General features: G+C 40.3%; 1 protein-coding gene and 1 long non-coding RNA gene across 3 annotated transcripts in view; one reads left to right on the top strand and one right to left on the bottom strand.

Annotated features, from left to right (window-relative positions):
* The window catches only part of LOC123615662 (uncharacterized), a 106724-nt gene that overhangs the window by 72240 nt on the left and 15006 nt on the right, over window positions 1–19478 (bottom strand). The window lies entirely within an intron of this gene.
* Window positions 1–19478, top strand: part of ANKFN1 (ankyrin repeat and fibronectin type III domain containing 1) — a 335257-nt gene that overhangs the window by 302644 nt on the left and 13135 nt on the right. The window contains exons 18-19 of the mRNA XM_010951115.3: window positions 5160–5326; window positions 12474–12687. Of these exons, the coding sequence (XP_010949417.3) occupies window positions 5160–5326; window positions 12474–12687 (381 nt within the window). The remainder of the gene's footprint in view (window positions 1–5159; window positions 5327–12473; window positions 12688–19478) is intronic.

Here is a 19478-nt window from a genome sequence, read left to right as displayed (position 1 = left end):
CATAGGGTATTCCTTCATTGGATTACTTGTAGGGGAGAGAGAGGCCATCACACAGAAGGATGCTGTGAGACCTCTATGAGCAGGGTTGAGCTGAAGCAAAGTGGTACAACTGCAGACCCACCCCCCTCCACAGCATGAGGGCTGACACACCCTACCCTTTGGAGAGGAGCAGGCTAGCACTCCTCTGCAGTAATAAAGAATGTGCCTGGGGGCTGACAAGGGTCACTATTTATGCTGTTCCCAGAAATGAAAGGAAAAGCCCTTAGAAACTCTGTCCAGTGATGTGGCCTCAAGGATTTGCCTAGCCTGCACTGAGGAGGTCGCCCTGCCATAACCCTGTGCGCAGTCACAACTGAAAGCAGGCCTATGAAGAGGAAAGTTCTTTTATCGATTTCCTTGGCTCTATGATTCATATTGACTGGACTAGGAAGATCAAGAAACTGGGGAATTTTTAAAAAACAGTTTGAAGCCTGGTATACATTTCATACTTCAGTGCTTGGCTGCATCCTTCATTCAACAAACATTTACTGAGTCTCCACTGTATGCCAAGTACTGTGCTGGGGCTGCACATGCAGATATTAACAGGACACAATCTACCCACCAGAAGCCTAGAATCCAGTGGAGAATACAGACATCTATACCAACAGTCTCAATGCAATGAAAACCCTGCTGTAAGAGGCAGGCTGTTGAATTTCAGAGGAAAGACACTTAATCCTTTCTTAAGGAGGCAATATTTGAGCTAGACCTTGAAGGGTAAGTAAACATTCAGAAAAAGAAAGAAAAGGCAGAGTAGAAAAGGAAAATCACTTTAAGCAGAAGGAGCAGCATGCACAAAGGCTTAGAAAACGCAGCCCAATTAAGTACACTCTTAATTGTGTACTCATTGTGACAGGTGCTTAAGGTACCCCAGGAAGAGTGACGGAGATAAAACTAAAAATTAAAAAAGTACGAAATCACAAAGGGCTATGCCATCCTAAAAAGGTTAGACTTTATCCTATAGGCAATGAGGAGACGTAAAAGGTTTTAAGAAAAGAAATAATACAGTCTTACTAGGTTTTAGCAACTCTGTGGATTGCAAAAGAGCAGAAAAGAGGCTGAGACTAGAGGCAATGAGACAGTTAAGAAAGAGACTGGCCCAGGTGGACAGTGATAAGAACCCAAACTGAGACTGCCACAGCAGGGGTACACAAGAGAAGGCAGAGGCAAGAGGAATTTAGGAGTTAAAATCAATAGGACTTTGTGATTGATTTAATGCGGCTGAAGAGTAAGATGGAGGAGCCAGAGAGTCTGAATAGGATTCTGAGATGGATAATGTTGCCATCTACCAAAACAGGAAATAAAAGGGGAGGAACAGGTTTGGGGGAGGGGAGAGATGATGAGTTAGTTCAGTTTGACAAATGATGAGTTTTGTTTGAGGTGCCTGTGGGATATCCAGGCATTGAGCCTAATGGAATCCAGGCCACAGGCTTACAAGAAATGGCACAGTCTCAACCCTCATTCCTAATGCCCATTTTTCATGATTTAGGATACCATTCCTGAATTCCAACTGTCAACTCATTCACTACCAGGAATCTTTAGAGAGGTATCTTATACCCAGGTTCTTTCTGACACCTTGGCAAAGAATCATGGAACTAAACTGACCTAGGAGGTAATCTTATTGATTCCTTAGCTTCCAAACTAGGCCACATGGCCCAGATTGATCAGGACTTTATTGAGTTATTTAGGAAGAGCATTCCAGTCTCAATTCCATTCTAATACTCTAACTACTAAATGCATCATGATTCCCCAGGAGGATGGGGTAGGGATGTGGACAGAAATTTATTTTGTCTCTAATATGTGCCACCTGCTGTGCTGGGCACTTGATATATATTATATTGTTGAATCCTGGGTAGGCATCACTATCCCTGTCTTAGATATGAGGAAACTGAGGCTCCCTGAGGTTATATGCTTATTATTGCAAAGGCAGTAAGTGGCAGAACTATGATTCAAAAAAATATTTCTCCTTTGGCATTGGAGCTAAAGGAGGCTTTATAGTAGGTAAAACATTGTTATCTAGATGTCATTTATTGGTCTCTAAATCAAAAAGTGTTGATATGAATAATTTAAATTCTTGCGGGAAAAAAAAAAACAAACTATGGTTCAAACCCAGTTCTGTCTGATATCTAAGCCTGAGTAAGTTCCACTCTACCATACTCCTAATCTGACTTCTAGTGTTGGTGCTGACAGCATTTGAGTCTTCATTATCTTATACAGAAAAAGACAGAGAGAGAGAGAACACCACAGAAAATAAGTCTTAGTAAATTACTAACAAATCATGCAGTCCGGATAATGCATTTCTGTATCCTTATAGCATTTGCCTATAAAATGCATGTGATTCACATTAGAAAAAAATTAGAAGCTTCCAGTCTATCCTCCCCTCCTCAGTGATGGCTACCGAATGTATCATTGCTAAACCACAAAAGACTATGTTAAAGTAACATTTGTTAAAGTAACATTAAAGGCTCTGGATAAAAACCACTGGAGCAAGAAAGTGCAGCCCTGTCGCTGTCACTGAAAGGTCCTCACAGCTCACTGTGGTGAGTGGCACGGGCGGTGTGGGTGCTGGGAGACCACCCACTGATCCAAGGCTCTTACCACAAGGAGACACAACAAGAGAAAGCTGTGGACACCCTGGCATTTTAGAATTCAGACGGGACTGATAGTATTTCCTTTAAAGAAATTCTTCAGTGCCTCTCACTATCTTCCCAGTCATATTTTAGAAAGAAGGAAAAAAGCTGATTTTTTTTTTTTTTGACAACTTGGTTTGGAAAGGCAGACTGTGAGGCACTTCACTCTCTTCACTCCCCAGCCAAGAGAGGACATCTGTCAAGTGTGAACAGGATATAATCCCCCCTTGAAAGGCATAAAGACACATTCAGGGAGCTACCAGGGTCAACAGTAAACTACAAAGTAATGGTGACTCTTTCCTGTAGAGCTGCCAGTAAATATCACAGACCTGAAGTACACCTTTTGAAACAGGAAAATCAAGAGCACCTTGAGAAAAGAAAGAATAGAGGGAAAGAGGAGACATTGGAGGAAGGGTCTGCCGTCTTCAGATCAGGGTGTTTGTTGTTGTTCATTCAGTCAATAAACATTAACTGAAAAGCTATAATGTTTCAGGTTTGAGGAAATAAAAATTAACAGAAGACATGATTCTTGCCCTCAAAGAAATCACAGTCTTAATCCCAAGCCAATCAAGTAAACACATTATTACAGTAAAGCAGGATGAGTAAGAGTCCTGATACATTTATAAACAAGTGGTCTAGGAGCACAAAGGAGAGAAATTAATTCTGCCTAGAGGGAAAGAGGTGTCAGTGAAGATTTCACTGAGAAGACGACATTTAAGTTGAATTTTCAAGTATCAAAAGAAGCTGACCTGCAGGTATTGGTAGAGAAGGGTGCTGGAGGAGAAGGAAACACCATGTTCACTAGCTTGGAAGTACAAAAAGACTTCAGTAGGTTCAGCCTGACCCAAGCGTAGGGTCAACATGGGTGGAGGGCTGTTGCATGATAAAAGATATGACTGAAGATATATTCAAATCCTAGATCACAAGTTTTCTTCCTAGCGATGTTTGGATTTTATCCTGAGTCAAGAAGGAACTCTAAAGACGTCTGTAATCAGAGAAAAGCATGAAAAATAGATTACTTGGGAAGAGCTTAATAGTTTGTCATTTAGGAAGTGCTAGAGCAGAGGAAGTGAGAAGGAAGGATCTGACACCAGAGAGGAAAATCAACCCCAGAATTGAAACTACCTGAATTCAGAAATACCTCCTTGAAATGATGCAGAGCTCGAATAAGGATGGACCACTGCAGCCCTCACTCCATTCTTCTCTACCACTTTCATATGACAAAATACAAACAGAGCAGGTTATCCTTACACTCACCTGAGTTTCATCCTAAGAGGAAATCAAGCAAGGAAGCAGGCAGTAGTAAGATGCGAATTGTAGGGTGCACAAAAATCTTTCAATGCGCAGAGAAGTAGGGCTTCCTTGTTGAGGTGCAAAAGTGACCAGATGCCCCATTATGAGGTAGTGTGGTCTTAGCTTCCCTAAATGGCTAGGTCTGGGTCTCAGGAATCAACAGCAAAGAGGCCCAAAGGCAGTCATGAGACATTCTTCCTAGAATTCCTCACCAAAGAAGCCAGAATAAAAATGTTTCCACAGATCTGCTGAGTTATAACAGACCTGTTTCCAAAGCATAAAATGCACTGGTACAGGTCAGAGGTACACAGAGTAAGTGAGGTTCCTGTAGAGAGAGTCTCCAAATTCATCAATGGCCTGGAAGAGACATGTACTACACTTGTCTGAGTCAAGATGCCTTCCTCATCTTACTGGAATCTGAAGTTATGGTATGTGATCAGAGCCAGTCAGAGAAAAATCTGACCACCTCATGTTGCCTGCACCAAGCTGAGTCCCACGCTCCTCTCTCCCTCCTCCATGATGGAGATGAAGGTTAGGCTGTTTCCTCTGGCCTCTGGCCCGCTGTTTTTTAAGAGAGGAAGGCCAAGTGTGCTGAAGACAAAAATGATCTGTCAAGCATCAGCCCCATATCCTTCCAGAGGAGCTAAGGAGCAGAGAGGCAGGAGGATCACACCTATCATACTAGGTCTTTAGGGAAGTTTCCCAGCCAGACAAAAGACAAAATACACCCTGAGAAAAGCATGTCTTGTATCTTCTAGGACTTCTGGCCTTGGAAAGGAACATACAAGATACATACTGGAAATCAGACATGGCAATGAAAACTAGGTTTCAAGTTGCTACCTGGCTTTTTTTGTTCTTTAAAGTGACAAGCAAACGTATTTTTTCAGTAGTGTGTGTGTGTGTGTGTGTGTGTGTGTAAAACAGCACAACCTTAGAGGCTGAACATAAACTGCAGCTTCAGCGAACCCCACTTCCCCATACTTTACCAGGACTTGGTAACCCTTAAAAGGGAATACTGTCTGACTAAAGCCAGACAACTGGCCCCTTAAGAGCACATTTATAATTTATTTATGGCCTAATATTTTCCACTGATAGGATTAATAAATCATGTTTTCATTCAACTTGTTTTCTCTGAGGTATGAATTTCTCTATTTTGATACCAGATCTTAACATGCTTTATTTTGCTTGTCCATTTTCCAGTTCATTTTTGCAGCTACAGGGAGAAATTTATTAGTCTGTATTGCCGCCTTTCTGCTGTTGTGGAGCTGGATTCTCTGAATACCCAACAGTCCCTGAGGGAAGCAATCTCAGACAGCGAAGTTGCAGCTGCCAAACAAAGACACCAGCAAGTTTTAGATTTCATTCAGGTAACAGTTTGTTTCTTCAGAGGTAAAAGGAAGAAGGGGCAGAGCGGAGGGGATGAGAACCAAGCATGAGAAAGAACAGCAATCTGGGCTAATTTAAAGACCACAGTGTGCAAACAGACTGTTGATTTGGTTAAAATGTAGACTCAGGGAAATGTGAGTTTTTAAACAAAGGCTTACAAAAAAGCTACAGATAAATCACAGTGTTAATAAAAGCTGCATCAGCCACTGTGGTGGGTAGCAGTAGTCTCCAATACTGGAAAGAAAAATCACTGCCAGAAGAGGTAGTGATCAGAATACAATTTTTACCCAGTAACCCACTGATAATTCCAAGAGAAAGAAAACTGTATTAATTAATTCACTATCCCAGAGAAAAAGAGAAGAGAATGAGCCATCAGTCTACATTAACCCAAATCCAGTTGGACCTAAGATTCCTCATTCTTTGGACTTTGTTCTGGCAGAGCTGACACTTTTGATGTATAGCTCAGAGGTTAAAAAATGTGTCCCCAGTCCACAGTCTTTTCCGGAAAAACCTTATGGTGACATCTCAGTGTCTTGAGAAAGGGGTACTGACTAGTCATCAAGATAATGTGGATCTGGTCTTAGTCTTTAAATCCCCTGGACAAATCTTACAATCTTTATGCCTACAGTGACCCAATCACAAAATGAATATAGAGTAGTCCCCTCTTACCCACCCACAGGGGGTATGTGCCAACACTCAGTGGATGCCTGAAACCATGGATAGCACATAACCCTACATACACTGTTCTTTCTTATACATACATACCTATGATAAATTTTAACTTCTAAATTAGGCACAGTAAGAGATTAACGATAATAATAAAATAGAACTGTTATAACAATATACTGTAATAAAAATTACGGCTGATGTTTTCTCTTTCACAATATCTTATTGTACAGATTTAATGCCTTTTCCATCTTAACTAAGCACTTATGCACTAGGGCCATAACTTTTGAAATTTTAGGTGCAACAACAAAACTAGCAGGAATTTTTTCCTTCTTCACAGATAGAAGATTCATTCTTACTGTATATCTTAGTAACCTCAGCATACAATTCTTCCTTTCCTTATTAAGTCAAGAACTTTCACCTTTTCACTTAAAGCAAGCATTCTGAAGCTTCTCTTTGACATAACCAAATTGCCAGCATTGCTACTCTTGTGCTTTGGGACCATTATTAACTAAAATAAGGTTTACCTGAACACAAGCACTGCGATCCACAACAGAGGGTCTGATAACCAAGATGGCTACTAAGTGACTAAGGGGTGGGATACACTGGACAAAGGGATGATTCACACAAAGAGATGATTCATATCCTGGGTGGGATGGGGCGGGACAACAGGAGAATTTCGTCAGAAATTTCTACTCAGAATGGTGACAATTTAAAACTTATGAACTGTTTATTTCTGGAATTTTCCATTTAATAGTCTCAGACCTCAAGTGACCGATGGTTACTAACACTGCAGAAAGTGAAACCATGGATAAGGGAGAACTACTGTAATAGCAATAGCCCCATCATAAATACCACTATGACATATATTCAGTTCAATTTGATAAATACTTGTTGAACACTCAGGTGTCAGGCACTGTAAGGGAGATACAGAGTTGTATTACACATGGTCCCTGACCTTAAAGAGTTTAAAATCCATTAGGGTAGGCAAGAAATGTGTATAACTACTATTTGTAAAATGAATTAGGTGCCAAAAGAGAAGTAACAACAACAAAAAAAAAAAAGTTCTCTGTCCACACGAAGTAAAAATTTACTTACGTTTGTGGGTATAAAAAAAGTTGCCATAGAGGATGTAACCAACATCTGAGCTGGGCCTAGAGAGAGAGGTTAGTCCACAGTAAGGAGGAAACAGACTGGGAAGCAGTCAAAGTGTAAACAGGGCACAGAGAGCAGAAAAATCGTTATCTGGGGAATGATGAGTAGTCAAGATTGGTTGAGGCATAAACTGAATAAAGGACAGTAGTGAGAAATTAGGTAAGAATGAAAGTAGAAATGAGATCAGATCACATGAGGGCTTTACTAAAGTCCATGGTAAGAAATCTGCATGTTGATTCTGCAGGCAATAGGGACCTGCCCAAAATTTTGGAGAAGGTCAATCATAGAATTTCACAGCTGTTTAGATAGATTTAAGCAGCAGGGATATTCCTCCCATATGCATTGGTATGGCCACACTGGTTGTTTATAGTAAGCACTCATTCCCACTGGCCACTAAATAGCCTGCTTATCATTCCTAGATTTAAGGAGACTAGAGGCAGGGAAATCAGATAGGAAGCTACTGTATTAGCTGCCTTAGGCAATGAGGATTTAAGATGAGGAAATGCTGTGAACCTTGAGCAAATAAATTTCTCTCTCAATATCTTCATGTGTAAAATAGGGATGATAATAATAGCACTAGCTCCCAGTATTACTGAGAGAATTCAACAAGGTAGTGCAGGGAAAGCACTCAGGAAAGTGCCTGCACATAAAAGTATGCAATAAATTATACATTCATTTATTCATTCATTCATTAAAAAGAAGGGAAAATGCTTCAAAACATGATATGCAAAATTTGGGTTCTATTAAGTACTTAGGGAGAAGATATTGTGATATGCTTGCAAAGTGTGAGCAGACATATCCTAGCCTATTTCTCTCACCCTATAAATAAGATATTTTAGGTGACCTTTAGACTAAAAAAAATAAAACTTGCAAGAACTTAATTGCTCTCTTGACCTGAAAGTGCAGTATTTAAAAATTCAAAACATTTACATCATTTATTTTATTTCCAGTAAAAGTGGAACATCGATGGTGGGAGAGGGTGGGAAAAGGAAGAATGAAGCATGAGGAGGATATGAAAGAGCGGCCTCTTTTGAATCCAATGTAAGGAATAGTTGAGAAGAGTAAGAAGAATAATGACCAGAAGTCAATGAGCATACATTTTCAGTCCCAAATCTTCTACTGATAAACCTTGGCATATCGGTCAATTCATCTGATCCAGGGGCCTCAATTTCCTCATACATAAAATGAAAAGACTGGACTAGATGACTTCTTAAGTGACTAGTTGGCTCTAACATTTCATGACTTCCTTGACAACCATACATACTTTTAGAGAAGCACTTCTTTAACCATGTCTTAGTTTCTATTCAAGTCCACTTGAGATGCCCCTGAATCCACTATGTTCATCCAACAAGAAAGCTGACTTTCTCTAGTCTGTCACAGAGTCAAACCCCTCCAAGAGTTCCTGGCTCCATTTTCACTCCCTGATGACGATCCTCCATCCTTTCTTTTTCACCTAGCCTAGGGCTCCACTGCCTTTTTTTCTTTCCCTTTCATCACACCATTAAAAAGGACAGATAAGGGCAGGCCAGGAATTCTTTAAAGTTCTAGCCCACTCTGGTCTACAAAGCAGGTAATCCGAGAACCCCCTCTACATATTCTCCAGCCAGCCAGGTAAACGTAGACTTGGATAAAAGCCAATTCCCAAAGGGTTCAAATAATCACATCTTGGCCAAGGTAAAACCAGACCATCTCCTTGGACTTCAGTGGACTGCCTTCCTCTATCTAGCACGGGTAACTTCACTGACTAGAGATAATGCAGTATCATCTCTCCCCTTATCTCTGTTGGGCTTCTCAATCTCTCTCACTCAGAATGAGAACCAGCTGTAGCCGAACAGCTACACTGGCATTCACAGCTCAGCTCACCACACACCATAATCCGCAGAGGCAACTGCCAGCCGGGAGAGCATTTGTATGATTCCAGATCTAAGACAGTGTTGAAGTTACTACACAAACCAAACATTGTAAAAAGCAAGGGAGTCTATGTAAATACAGTGAGGAAAAGAAGCCAAGGAGTGCAGCCAGAAAGGAGAAGGGCTGGGCCAGGGGAGGTGTAAAAAAAATCACAGATAAGGTACACAGCCTTTACAGACAACACACGCAGCAAAAATGTCAAAGTGCAGAGACTTGGCGCTTGGCATATTTTGAGCTGCTGAAGTCTAAAGGGCAATTAGGCTATAATTTATATACTGTAATGCTTCAAATGCTCCTAAGCTGTAATAGAAACACAGCTCATTAAATATAGCCAATCTATCATCCCCTCAAGCACCTTGTAACTGTGCTGTGAGAAAACCAATCACCTTTACATTTTAATAAAAATATTATCTTGCCTGAGTACAGAGAAAGGGGTGTAATTTATGGGATGAAAACCAAAGTTTTTAAAGGGCAGGGTGAGAAATGGATGCAGAACTTTTAACCAACAGACCTAGTGAGTTCATGGTCTTTCTTTTTTAAAAACGTGTCAGCAAGTCTTTAGAAGCTGAATTTGGACCTTAAAATCAGGGGGATTATGTTGTCAGTTATTTTTAGATCAACAGTATAAAGTAAAATGGGTGAAAATTGGACTTCTTTTAGAGCTACTTAGCTAAGTCCGTTAAACTCAGTCCACAAGCTTCCCTGTACCTGTTTTCTTTACTTTTCTTCAGTTAATACCTCTTCACATCATCACAGAGAAAAATTTAAAAATAAACATTGTTTCTACATATAATTTTAAAAATTTCTATGCTAAACCTCACTGTCCATCCACAGCAATAAGGCTGAAACAACTTTATCTGAAGAGAACAAATGGATTATTATTAATAATTGCATTAGCTTCCTGTGGCTGCTGTAACAAATTACCACAAACTGGGTGGCTTATCGCAATCGAAATGTATTCTCTCACGGTTCTGGAGGACAGAAATCTAAAATCAAGGTGTCGACAGAGCCACACTCCTTCTGGATGCCCTAGGGGAGAACTGGTTCTCTGTGTCTTCCAGCTTCTGGTGGCTGCTGGCATTCCTTGACTTGTGGACCCCTCACATCAATTTCTGCTTCTGTGGTCCCTCTTTTCCATCTGCCACATCTCTGCCTCACTCTCATGTCACATTCATCATTGGAATCAGCCGCGCCCCCCCCCCCAGATAATCCAGGATAAACATCTCCTGTCAGAATCCTTGATCATATCTTTTGCCATACAATAGTTACTCTTTTATCATGTAAGGTAATACAAGTTTCAGGGATTAAGACGCGGACGTATCTTTTGGAAGGTCACATTCCACCCACTACAACCACCATGATTTTCACTGTAACAACTGAAAATTTTATAACAATGTACAGTTTTATAAGGTACACCTATCTCCATCATTTTACTTAATCCTCACATCACTCTGCTTCAGGGCAGAGATCTAAGGAATTAGGTAACCAGGCATTCATTCATTCATGCAATCACCGAATAACCACTTATTGAGTACTTATTTTTTGCACAGCCAAGAGTAAACAAGGTACAACAGCACAGTCCCTGTCCTTGGCAGGACCCTTAAGAGCTGTCCCCTGTCATGCAGTGCCTTTAAACTCTGAGACAAGAATATGCTGCATGAGGTAGGATTAATAAAAGCTAGCTAGGAGAGCAACAATCTCACTAAGAAAATCTGTCCAAGTTTCATCTGGGATTCCCACTTTAGCTTTATCTGCTGAACATCAGATTTCTCCCTTTACAAAGCTCAGAGCCTCCTCACAGGCCTGCCACTGCTGAACCTCTTGCCCAACTCACTGCGTAACAAAGCCTGAAGCTCAATTTCATGCTTTCATTATCAACTCTGAATGCTCTACCCAGTTCTGTCACTCCAGGACAGAACAGAACTAGAAAGCAAGGGGAAATGCCTACTGGCCATGCAGTGCCAGTCACCAGTTCACTCAAGCTTGCCTGTCACTCTGAACACTGCAGACTGCCACTGTTTCAGACTCAACTCTGCTTGTTGGGAGAGCTAGGTTTCTGGATATTCTTTAAAGAGTATTCTCTAAGTACATATTAAGGCTCTAAGAGGGAATTTTGCAAATAATATAGAACACCAGATAGTCCCTTATCTTTCAAACTTCTACAATCAGAGAGACTAGCCTTGTAGTACTCATACAATGAACATCTTCTACCTGGAAATTAAGTAGCACCAATTTTCCAAATGTCCTTCAAAAATAACTCATGAAGTATCAGAGCTGGAAGCAACCTCAGGCATCATCTAGTCCAACCTCTTCTTTTTATAGTTGAATAAATGGGCCAGAAGAAATTAATGGCTGTCTCAAGGCACCCAGTGAAATTAGATGCAAAGCCTCTCACAAGCTTCAGGACCCCCCATGAAAAAAATGCATTAACAGCCTTCCTGGGGAGAGTCAGAATAACCAGAAAGTTTGTGGCCAATGTATATTAAGATGTGGGAGAATATATGTCATTTACAGAGGTGGACACAAAAATATGAATGAGTTTTACACTAAAAGGCATCTGAGTAACAACTGTTATACTTTATAATGAAAATGTTGTTAAAATCACTTTGGTAACCCAGAAATCAAATGGTAACAATCTAAGATGAGCTACTCTAAAAATGTAAGGATGTTTAAATTACTTAGGAAGAACAAGTTGTTTTGTACTTTAGAAGCACTTATTTCACATGTAAGAAAGTAACGTTTAATATATAGTTATTAAAATAGGTCCAAGAATCTCTGCTTAGTAAAATATTCCAGTAATGTTTTGCTTTTCTAATTCACATAGAAGAACTGAAACTACGTTTCTTTCTTCACCTGTTCTGAAATTCAGACTTTATCATGTGTCTTCCCTACAATATCCTAAAGAGGAATATTTCACTATATGCTGAGAATTAATAATACTTCACATGTGTGAGAAATGCACCCTGCAGTTTCACAGAGTACTTTCAAATTTATCACTTCACCAAATCATCACAGCAGTTCTATGAGATATAAAAGGGGAAATGTTTTGTCCACATTTTATAAATAAGGCAAAGGCTCAAAGAGGTCAAGTGCCTTGCCAAAGGTTGCTGCAGAACCAAAAAGTGGTGGATTCTAGCTGGAATCCAGGTCTTCCACTATTTCACTAAATGAAATAGTTTCTCAGGTAAAACTATGCAAGACGCAAGAGATTATTAAAAAAAAAAAAGAGGTATTTTCTGGCTTAGCAAATCTATGTTGAAAATATTTCACTCTTGCTCAAAACCAACACTGCGGAAAATGCATTATCTTGGAAAATGCATCATCTTGGACTCTCAGGGAAACACTTTTTTAATACCTGTCTGATAACTTATTGTCTTTTACCATTTTATTTCAAAGCAAATAGATGAAGTCTGGCGTGAAATGAGGTGGATCATGGATGCTCTACATTATGCAAGATACAAACAGCCAGTTTCTGGTTTATCCATCACTAAGCTGATAGATCCCTCAGATGAGCAGAACCTAAAGAAGATCAATTCCACATCATCACATATAGACTGTCTTGCATCACCATCCCCATCCCCAGAGATGCACAGAAGGAAGGCAATGAGCGGTAAGCACTAAGATCTAAAGTTCTGTATTTCAGTCACCAGATTCTTGGTTCTGTCTCCACTGATAAGGTTCTTTTGTGTTGAGTCACTGATCCCAGCAAGCAGTAGGAAACACTGCTCAGTGGTAAGAGTCTAGAAGCATAGAGTAAACAAAGTCAGAACAGTGGAGGAGTAGGAAGCTAGGATAATAACCTGAGATCACCTCCATTTAGGGGTGGGGAAGATTAGGTCCAGTTCTAGTCCAAGCTTCTAAGATACAAAAGGAATCGGACCAAAACCAGGTAAAAGAGGAGAACAGACCCAGCCTCTAATAAATAGGGGCTGACAGGAGCGAGGAGGAAGTAGGTCGCTGCATGGGCAAGCATTCAGGGCAAACTTCACACCCACACGGCACCAATGTCCCCAGGTGAAAGGGGGAAGAGAAACCCTAGATCAACTAGAATCCTGAGCCTGCAGCCATGTAAGCAGTCCGGTCTCATCGTGGATACAACAATCAGGAGACAACTTGCAAACAAGCTAGAGGAGATGCCTCATAAGTCACCTCCACTCTTGGGAAATAAATCCGAGTTGACATGACAAATGTCTAACCGAGAAAACATGGCTGGGTTGATACAACTTCTACAAAGCACCTTTATGCTTAAGAGCAGAGAGAAAGCATACTAGTCAAAGGCAATATAGTGCTCTTGCTTAGGACATGCTGAAGCTAGTGCCATTTTTCTAGTCAATTAAAATAATGGTATTCAAAGCATCTCTCTTTATGCTATAGCTTATCAGAAAAAGCTTCACCATGATAACAACAGGTATTTCTCATAAACAGTTCTGAAATGTGACCTTGTCCCATAGGGGGCAGCATGGTGTAGCAGAAAGAGCCTGGGTTTAGAAATCAGAGACCTGGATTCAAATTCCAGCTTTGTTTTGCTAATTACATGCACTTGAACAGATTACTACATCTGGGTCTCAGTTTATGCACGTGTAAAATGAGAAAAATAATATATATCACCTTGAAAGTTATTTGTGAATAAGACAATCTGTGTCAGAAGTTCATGGCATATAAATAGACAATAAATTGTAGGTGTCATATTTAACGTTATTCTTATTGTTGAAAACTTCAGTGGGGTCATGAGACTTTTCTGTAAGTAAGTTTGTGATGCCTCTATGTTTTAAAACTTCAGTGTCTAAAAATCAAAACTTAGCAAGTGGAAGAATTTGAGAGACACTAATTTACATTACCAAAGGATTCTATGATTTAACAAATAATTCAACAAAATAATTATTTAAGTAGATTTTTAATAGATTCCCAGTGGACTGGAGATACATATAAAATACCATCCCTAACAGGAGCTAACCTAATAGGGGAGACAGATATATTAACAATTTCATCGTAACTGCATATGTGATACGCATAGGGTGCTATAACGTCTATTGGAGGTGTTAACCAGAAACTCAAGATCAAAGAGAGCTTCTTGGAGGAGGTAACAAAGTCAAGTACTGAAGGATAAGCAGGAGCTGAGCTGAAAGAGGAAAGAGGAAAGCATTATAGGCAGAAGAAGCACAATGTGCAACTACACTGTAGTTCAGGGAAGTGCAAGCAATCCAGCTGAATGCAGGATCTAGAGACATAGTCCTTTTTTTTGTTTGTTTCATTAGAAAAAATATTTATTGGTTACTCACTATGTTCCTGGCACTCTTCAAGGTAAAAGGGATATAGTGATAAAGCAAAGTCTGTGCTCCCATAAAGCTTACATTCTAAAATGACAAACAGTGAAAATGTAAATAAATGAGATAATTTCAGAGAGTGAAAATTCCAGTGAGCATTCAGGGTGGGCAGGGAGACTGTTGAATTCAGTAGGGTGATTAGCAGAGATCTACCTGTGAAGATTACATTTAAACCAATCACATAAAAGTAATGCAAAGATCTGGAGTTGGAATATTCCAAGCAAGAGGCCCTGAGGTGGGTGAGGGACGGAAGGAAGGCCAAAGTCACCGGAGCTGAGCAAACAAAGAGGCTAGTGGTGAGAGACTGGATACAGAGAAAAGCAAAGGCCAGATCAGGCAGGGCATCGTAAGAAGTTGAGATTTTATTCTACTTGTGATGGAAAGCCATTGGAAACGTTTAAGCAAGGACTGATACGATCTGAATTACTCTTTAAAATCAAATCTGCCTGTTGCATGAAGAGACCAACACTGGAAACAGGGATATCAATCAGGAAGCCATTAACAAAGGAGATACCAAGTTTTCTGGCTTGAGTGCCTCAGGATATTATGATGCCATTTACCAAAAAGAGGTTAGACAGGAGGAGAAACAAGCTTGAGCAGCTGGGCATGTTGAATTTAGGTTAGCTTTGGGGCATGCCATGCAAAAAGAAACATTCAGGATAAAACAGGATGTATGGGGTCCGAAGCTCAGGAAGGAGAACTTGACTAACAGTACAGACTTAAGAACTGTTGACATATGAATGACGTAGCTATGAAAACGCTTGGTGTTCTCAAGAGAGAGTAAGTACGGTACAAAAGGAGACTATGGAAGGATCCCTGTGGAACAGAATAGGAGACTTCATAGGCTAAGACGTAACAACCAGAGGAAGAAGATAAAAACAAGACAGTAGTGTCACAGAAATTAAAGCAAAACAAATGATGGTGAAAGGTTAAATAAAACCGAAAAGCTTCTATTGTCTTGTTTTGTCTTTGTCTGTAACAAGGAAGTCATCCATGATCTTAATGACAGCAGTTTGTGAAGGAAAGGAGGTAGAAACTGAATAGAAGTAGATCAGGGAATAAATGGAAGGTAAAGAAGTGGGAACAGTAAGGATACACTCTTTTCAAAATCTTGGCTGTGAAAGAGAAGAGGGAAGGAGGGCAGTAGCTGGAGAGGAACAAGACTGAAAGGGCGTTTTTTAAAGGTAGGAAAGATAAGCCCTCTGTTGTTCCACATTTCATGTAATTCTACAATTCAGTTCTACCTCTACCTTTGCAGCCCTTGTCTGCCCTCTCTGCTCACAGAACTTTCCCAGTGTTTAATCTTCTCTTGGCCACATGATCTTAAGTAGGTCCTCATTGGCTGTATGAGGGTGGCCTCTCCTGTGCCACATAAGTGCCAAACTCTCACGTTGGCCAGAGGACGAGTTACACACACTCCCTGCTGGGAGGATCTGGCCAATTACACTCGGATTTTATTATTAACTTAAAATGTGAGTGATCATCATTCTGTTTCTTAAAATATAGCTCTCTCTTGGGTCCATTTATTTCTCTGAAGCCAAGATTCCATGGGCTGTGAAACACAAAGACGTGGAGGGCAGCAAATGAAAAATGGAACCCAGTGACAGGAAAACTGTTGAGAACTGGGAGAAACATTCAGCATTACATCCCCTCACAAAAGCAAAAGCACTTCAGAGCAATGAAATCTGCTCCTGCACACTCTACCCTCTCCACTAGTGTAACTATTTTTAATTGTTTGGAAACCACTTACGAAAAGGGAAAAATCCAATTTAGAGGAACATCCCCACTGGGTTGCTCACAGGCAAAGTTGGCAACACAATTCCATTCTGTGTGACTAGAGCTCACTTAACTTCTGAGAAGCCTGCAGGAAACACAAAGCCTATGTATCACAAAACTAGACTCTGGTACTAGCCCAAGATTCTGTTTTAAGGCTGTTGAGTACCTAGAATTTGTTACTATATGTGTATGTGTGTGTAGCTGGAGGGACAGGGTGGAAAGGCAGTGGAACTCCGTAACTTACTTCCCATTTCTGTGTGGTTTTCAAACACAAAGTCAAGTCCTCTGAGTCAATTAAAATTAAGCATCTCCCAAGGACCCAAGGGGGAAAGTTGGCTCCTAGAAAAGGCAGCTCTAGGCAGGGGGTGGAATGATTGGTCCATCACATGGGTATTTTCTCTCCCACTCCTTTTCTGTGGGTATAGTGGTCACACACAGCAGCATTTTTTTTTTTTCCTATACTGCTATTTCTCCTAGTGACGCATGGGTGAAGCAACGGGGGGGGGGGGGGGGGTTCCTTCAGATGCATGTGAAGATTATCCTGATATTCCAAACTTAAATCTTCCCAGATGATGTAAAGATTAAGAACACTATGGCATAAACTAAATAACAAAAAATCAACAGGAATCTGAAGATGAGAAATTATAGACGGTGAACAAATCCCTGAGGTTCTACCCAAGGCCTGATGAGAGATTTATTAAAATTCTTTATTTCTAAATTATTTAAATTCTATTCAAACACAGTGGAAATAGAGTCAATGAAGCACACACACAGAAAGTATCAATTTGGACAGTGATATATTAAAAATGTGAAGATGGATTTTTAGGGCAAATACTACTTCTTATTCCTTTCCATCCTGCCATGCCCCCTGCCTTTAAGAGAAAAGCAATAGCTTTAAATCAATTATTCTTTCCTGCAATGTCATCTCCCCATAACATCCTCAAAATCCACATCAACTCTACTCTGCTGTTGTTGGCCTGATCCACAGAGACCAGGAGTTGCAACACCCATTACAATGGCAAGAAAGCCAAGCTACCTAAGCCAGCACTAATACTATGGGCAGAACTTCCATCAAACAGCTCCTGGGTCAACCAGAGGGGAAACGCAAGGTTCTACAAATGCTGGCCTGCCCAGTGGGCCCTCTAAGGGAATTGAGGAGCACAACCAGGTTTATTAAAATAACAACTGGGCAAGGTGCCTACAATGCTTAATGGAGCATATGGCCTGGATCTGGGGATGGAAGCTGCACTTTGCATTCTTTTCCAGGAAGGGAGGGAGTGGCAGTGGCCTAAGTCCCTGGAAACTCTCCTCAGTGCCCTGGCTGGCATCCTGGAGATTTTCCCAGCTTGTTCTGGGAGGGGTATCCCACTCTAAGCAATAGGTTCCACTAAGTCCTATAATAAATAATACAACCACCATGGAAGTCAAATATTTAGATTCCCACTAGAGCAGTGTTTCCAAAGTGTAGGTCTATGAACCTACAAGATAATATTTACCATTCCATACTCAAGCCATTTTTCATCTCCTTCCTGGGTTACTACAGTTATAACTAGTTCTTCTCTTGATTTATCTCCTATCTCTCTTACTCCTGGGAGCTATAGTAAAGAATGTATATCATTTACAAATTGACTGCTAAAATCTAGGATGGGGAATACAGTACTGGACTAGATCATCACCAACACAAGACACCATGAAGAGATTATTATTCTCCCTTATTATCAAGACCATTCTCACAGCAAAATCTTGAAGTTTTTCTGATTACTGGTTTGTATTTTAATGAGTCACCTCTTGATATGTTTTCTAGTTATTATCTATTGAAGCTGGAAAAGATTTCAACAATATTAATACCTTCTGTTTGTAAGGCACTTAAAGTATCTGTAACAAACTAATTTGATCCTCATTAGCACCTATGGAAGAAAGGCAATATAATTACCTACACGCTACAGATTAAAAAAAAGGTTCAGTGGGGCTAAGTAATTTGCTCAAGATCATATACACAGTAAGGAGCAAGACAGGACTTCAGCCCAGTTTGTCTAATTTTAAGACAATTGTTCTTTTTGCTATAACTGGGCTGACTCTTAAGTCAAGTATCACCAAATATAAAGCAAAATGATTTAGGTGACTGTTTTCAGGAATTTCTATGTCAGATTAAGTAAATTAGATTTTGGGGGGCTGTATTCAGCATTGTTTTTAAGAAGCAATCAAATCTCACTACTCTTTAAGCTCTTGAATTTCAATATTTGTTTCACTTTCAATTCAATCCAGCATTCTTTACTGAGAGCCTTGTATGTACAGCACAAGAAGTTAATAATACAGTGACAATTAATTCACAGCCTAGGCCTTACGGTCTGTTCATATGTCCATGTTCAGATTAGATGATCTGGGAAGTCCAGCAGATCTGCATGCCCCTTTACTTGACTCCTTCCTTCACTGACTGACTTCTTCAACATTTACCAAACAGAGATGAATAAGACATAGTGAACACCCTCTAGAGTTCATAGTTAATGAGGGAGATAAAAATACAAATGAGTAACCTTTAATAAGTCTTGATAAGTGCAGTAACAAAAACATAAATAAAATGCTATAAGAGCCAAGAGAAATGAGCAGCTAACTCCATCTGGGGAAACCAGCACAGGCTCTTCCTGAGAGACTGAGTCCTAAAATATGATGCTCCATTGAAATGTAAAAATGTCCGACCTTTGAAGCATACCTTCATATATGCCTTAGTCCCCTGCAACCAATAAAAGCTCACTATTCGGATGTTGAGAGGTCAAAGTGCAAACAGATCTTGAGTGTTTGACCTGACTATGGGCTGCAAAGAGGGAAAAGGTGATACAAACCCCTCAGCAGTTGCTTCTAGTTGTATCATTTTTACTATCAGACTTCTAGTGGGTTAAATGGTGGCCACCAAAAAGATATGTTCATGTCCTACCCTCAGAACCTACGAACGTGACCTTATTTAGAAAGAAAAGAGTCTTGACAGACTTAATTAAGGATCTTGAGATGATATCATCCTGGATTATCCAGGTGGGCCCTAAACCCAATGACGGGTGTCCTTATAAGACACAGAACAGAGTTCGTGTGAAGACAAAAGCAGAGATTGGAGTGATGCAGCCCAAGGAATGCCAGCTGCCACTAGAGGCTGGAAGAGGCAAGACAGTACTCTCCCCTGGAGCCTCCAGGGGGAGTACAGCCCTGCTGACACCTAGATCTCAGACTTCCAGTTTCCAAAGTTGTGAGAGAATAAACGTCTGTTGTTTTAAGCCACTCAGTACATGGTAATTTGTTACAGCAGCCACAG

This window comes from Camelus bactrianus, chromosome 16, assembly GCF_048773025.1.
Source record: "Camelus bactrianus isolate YW-2024 breed Bactrian camel chromosome 16, ASM4877302v1, whole genome shotgun sequence".
NCBI classification, from domain to species: domain Eukaryota; kingdom Metazoa; phylum Chordata; class Mammalia; order Artiodactyla; family Camelidae; genus Camelus; species Camelus bactrianus.
Note: the sequence above shows the minus strand (reverse complement) of the source record. Positions and strands in the feature narration are given on the sequence as shown.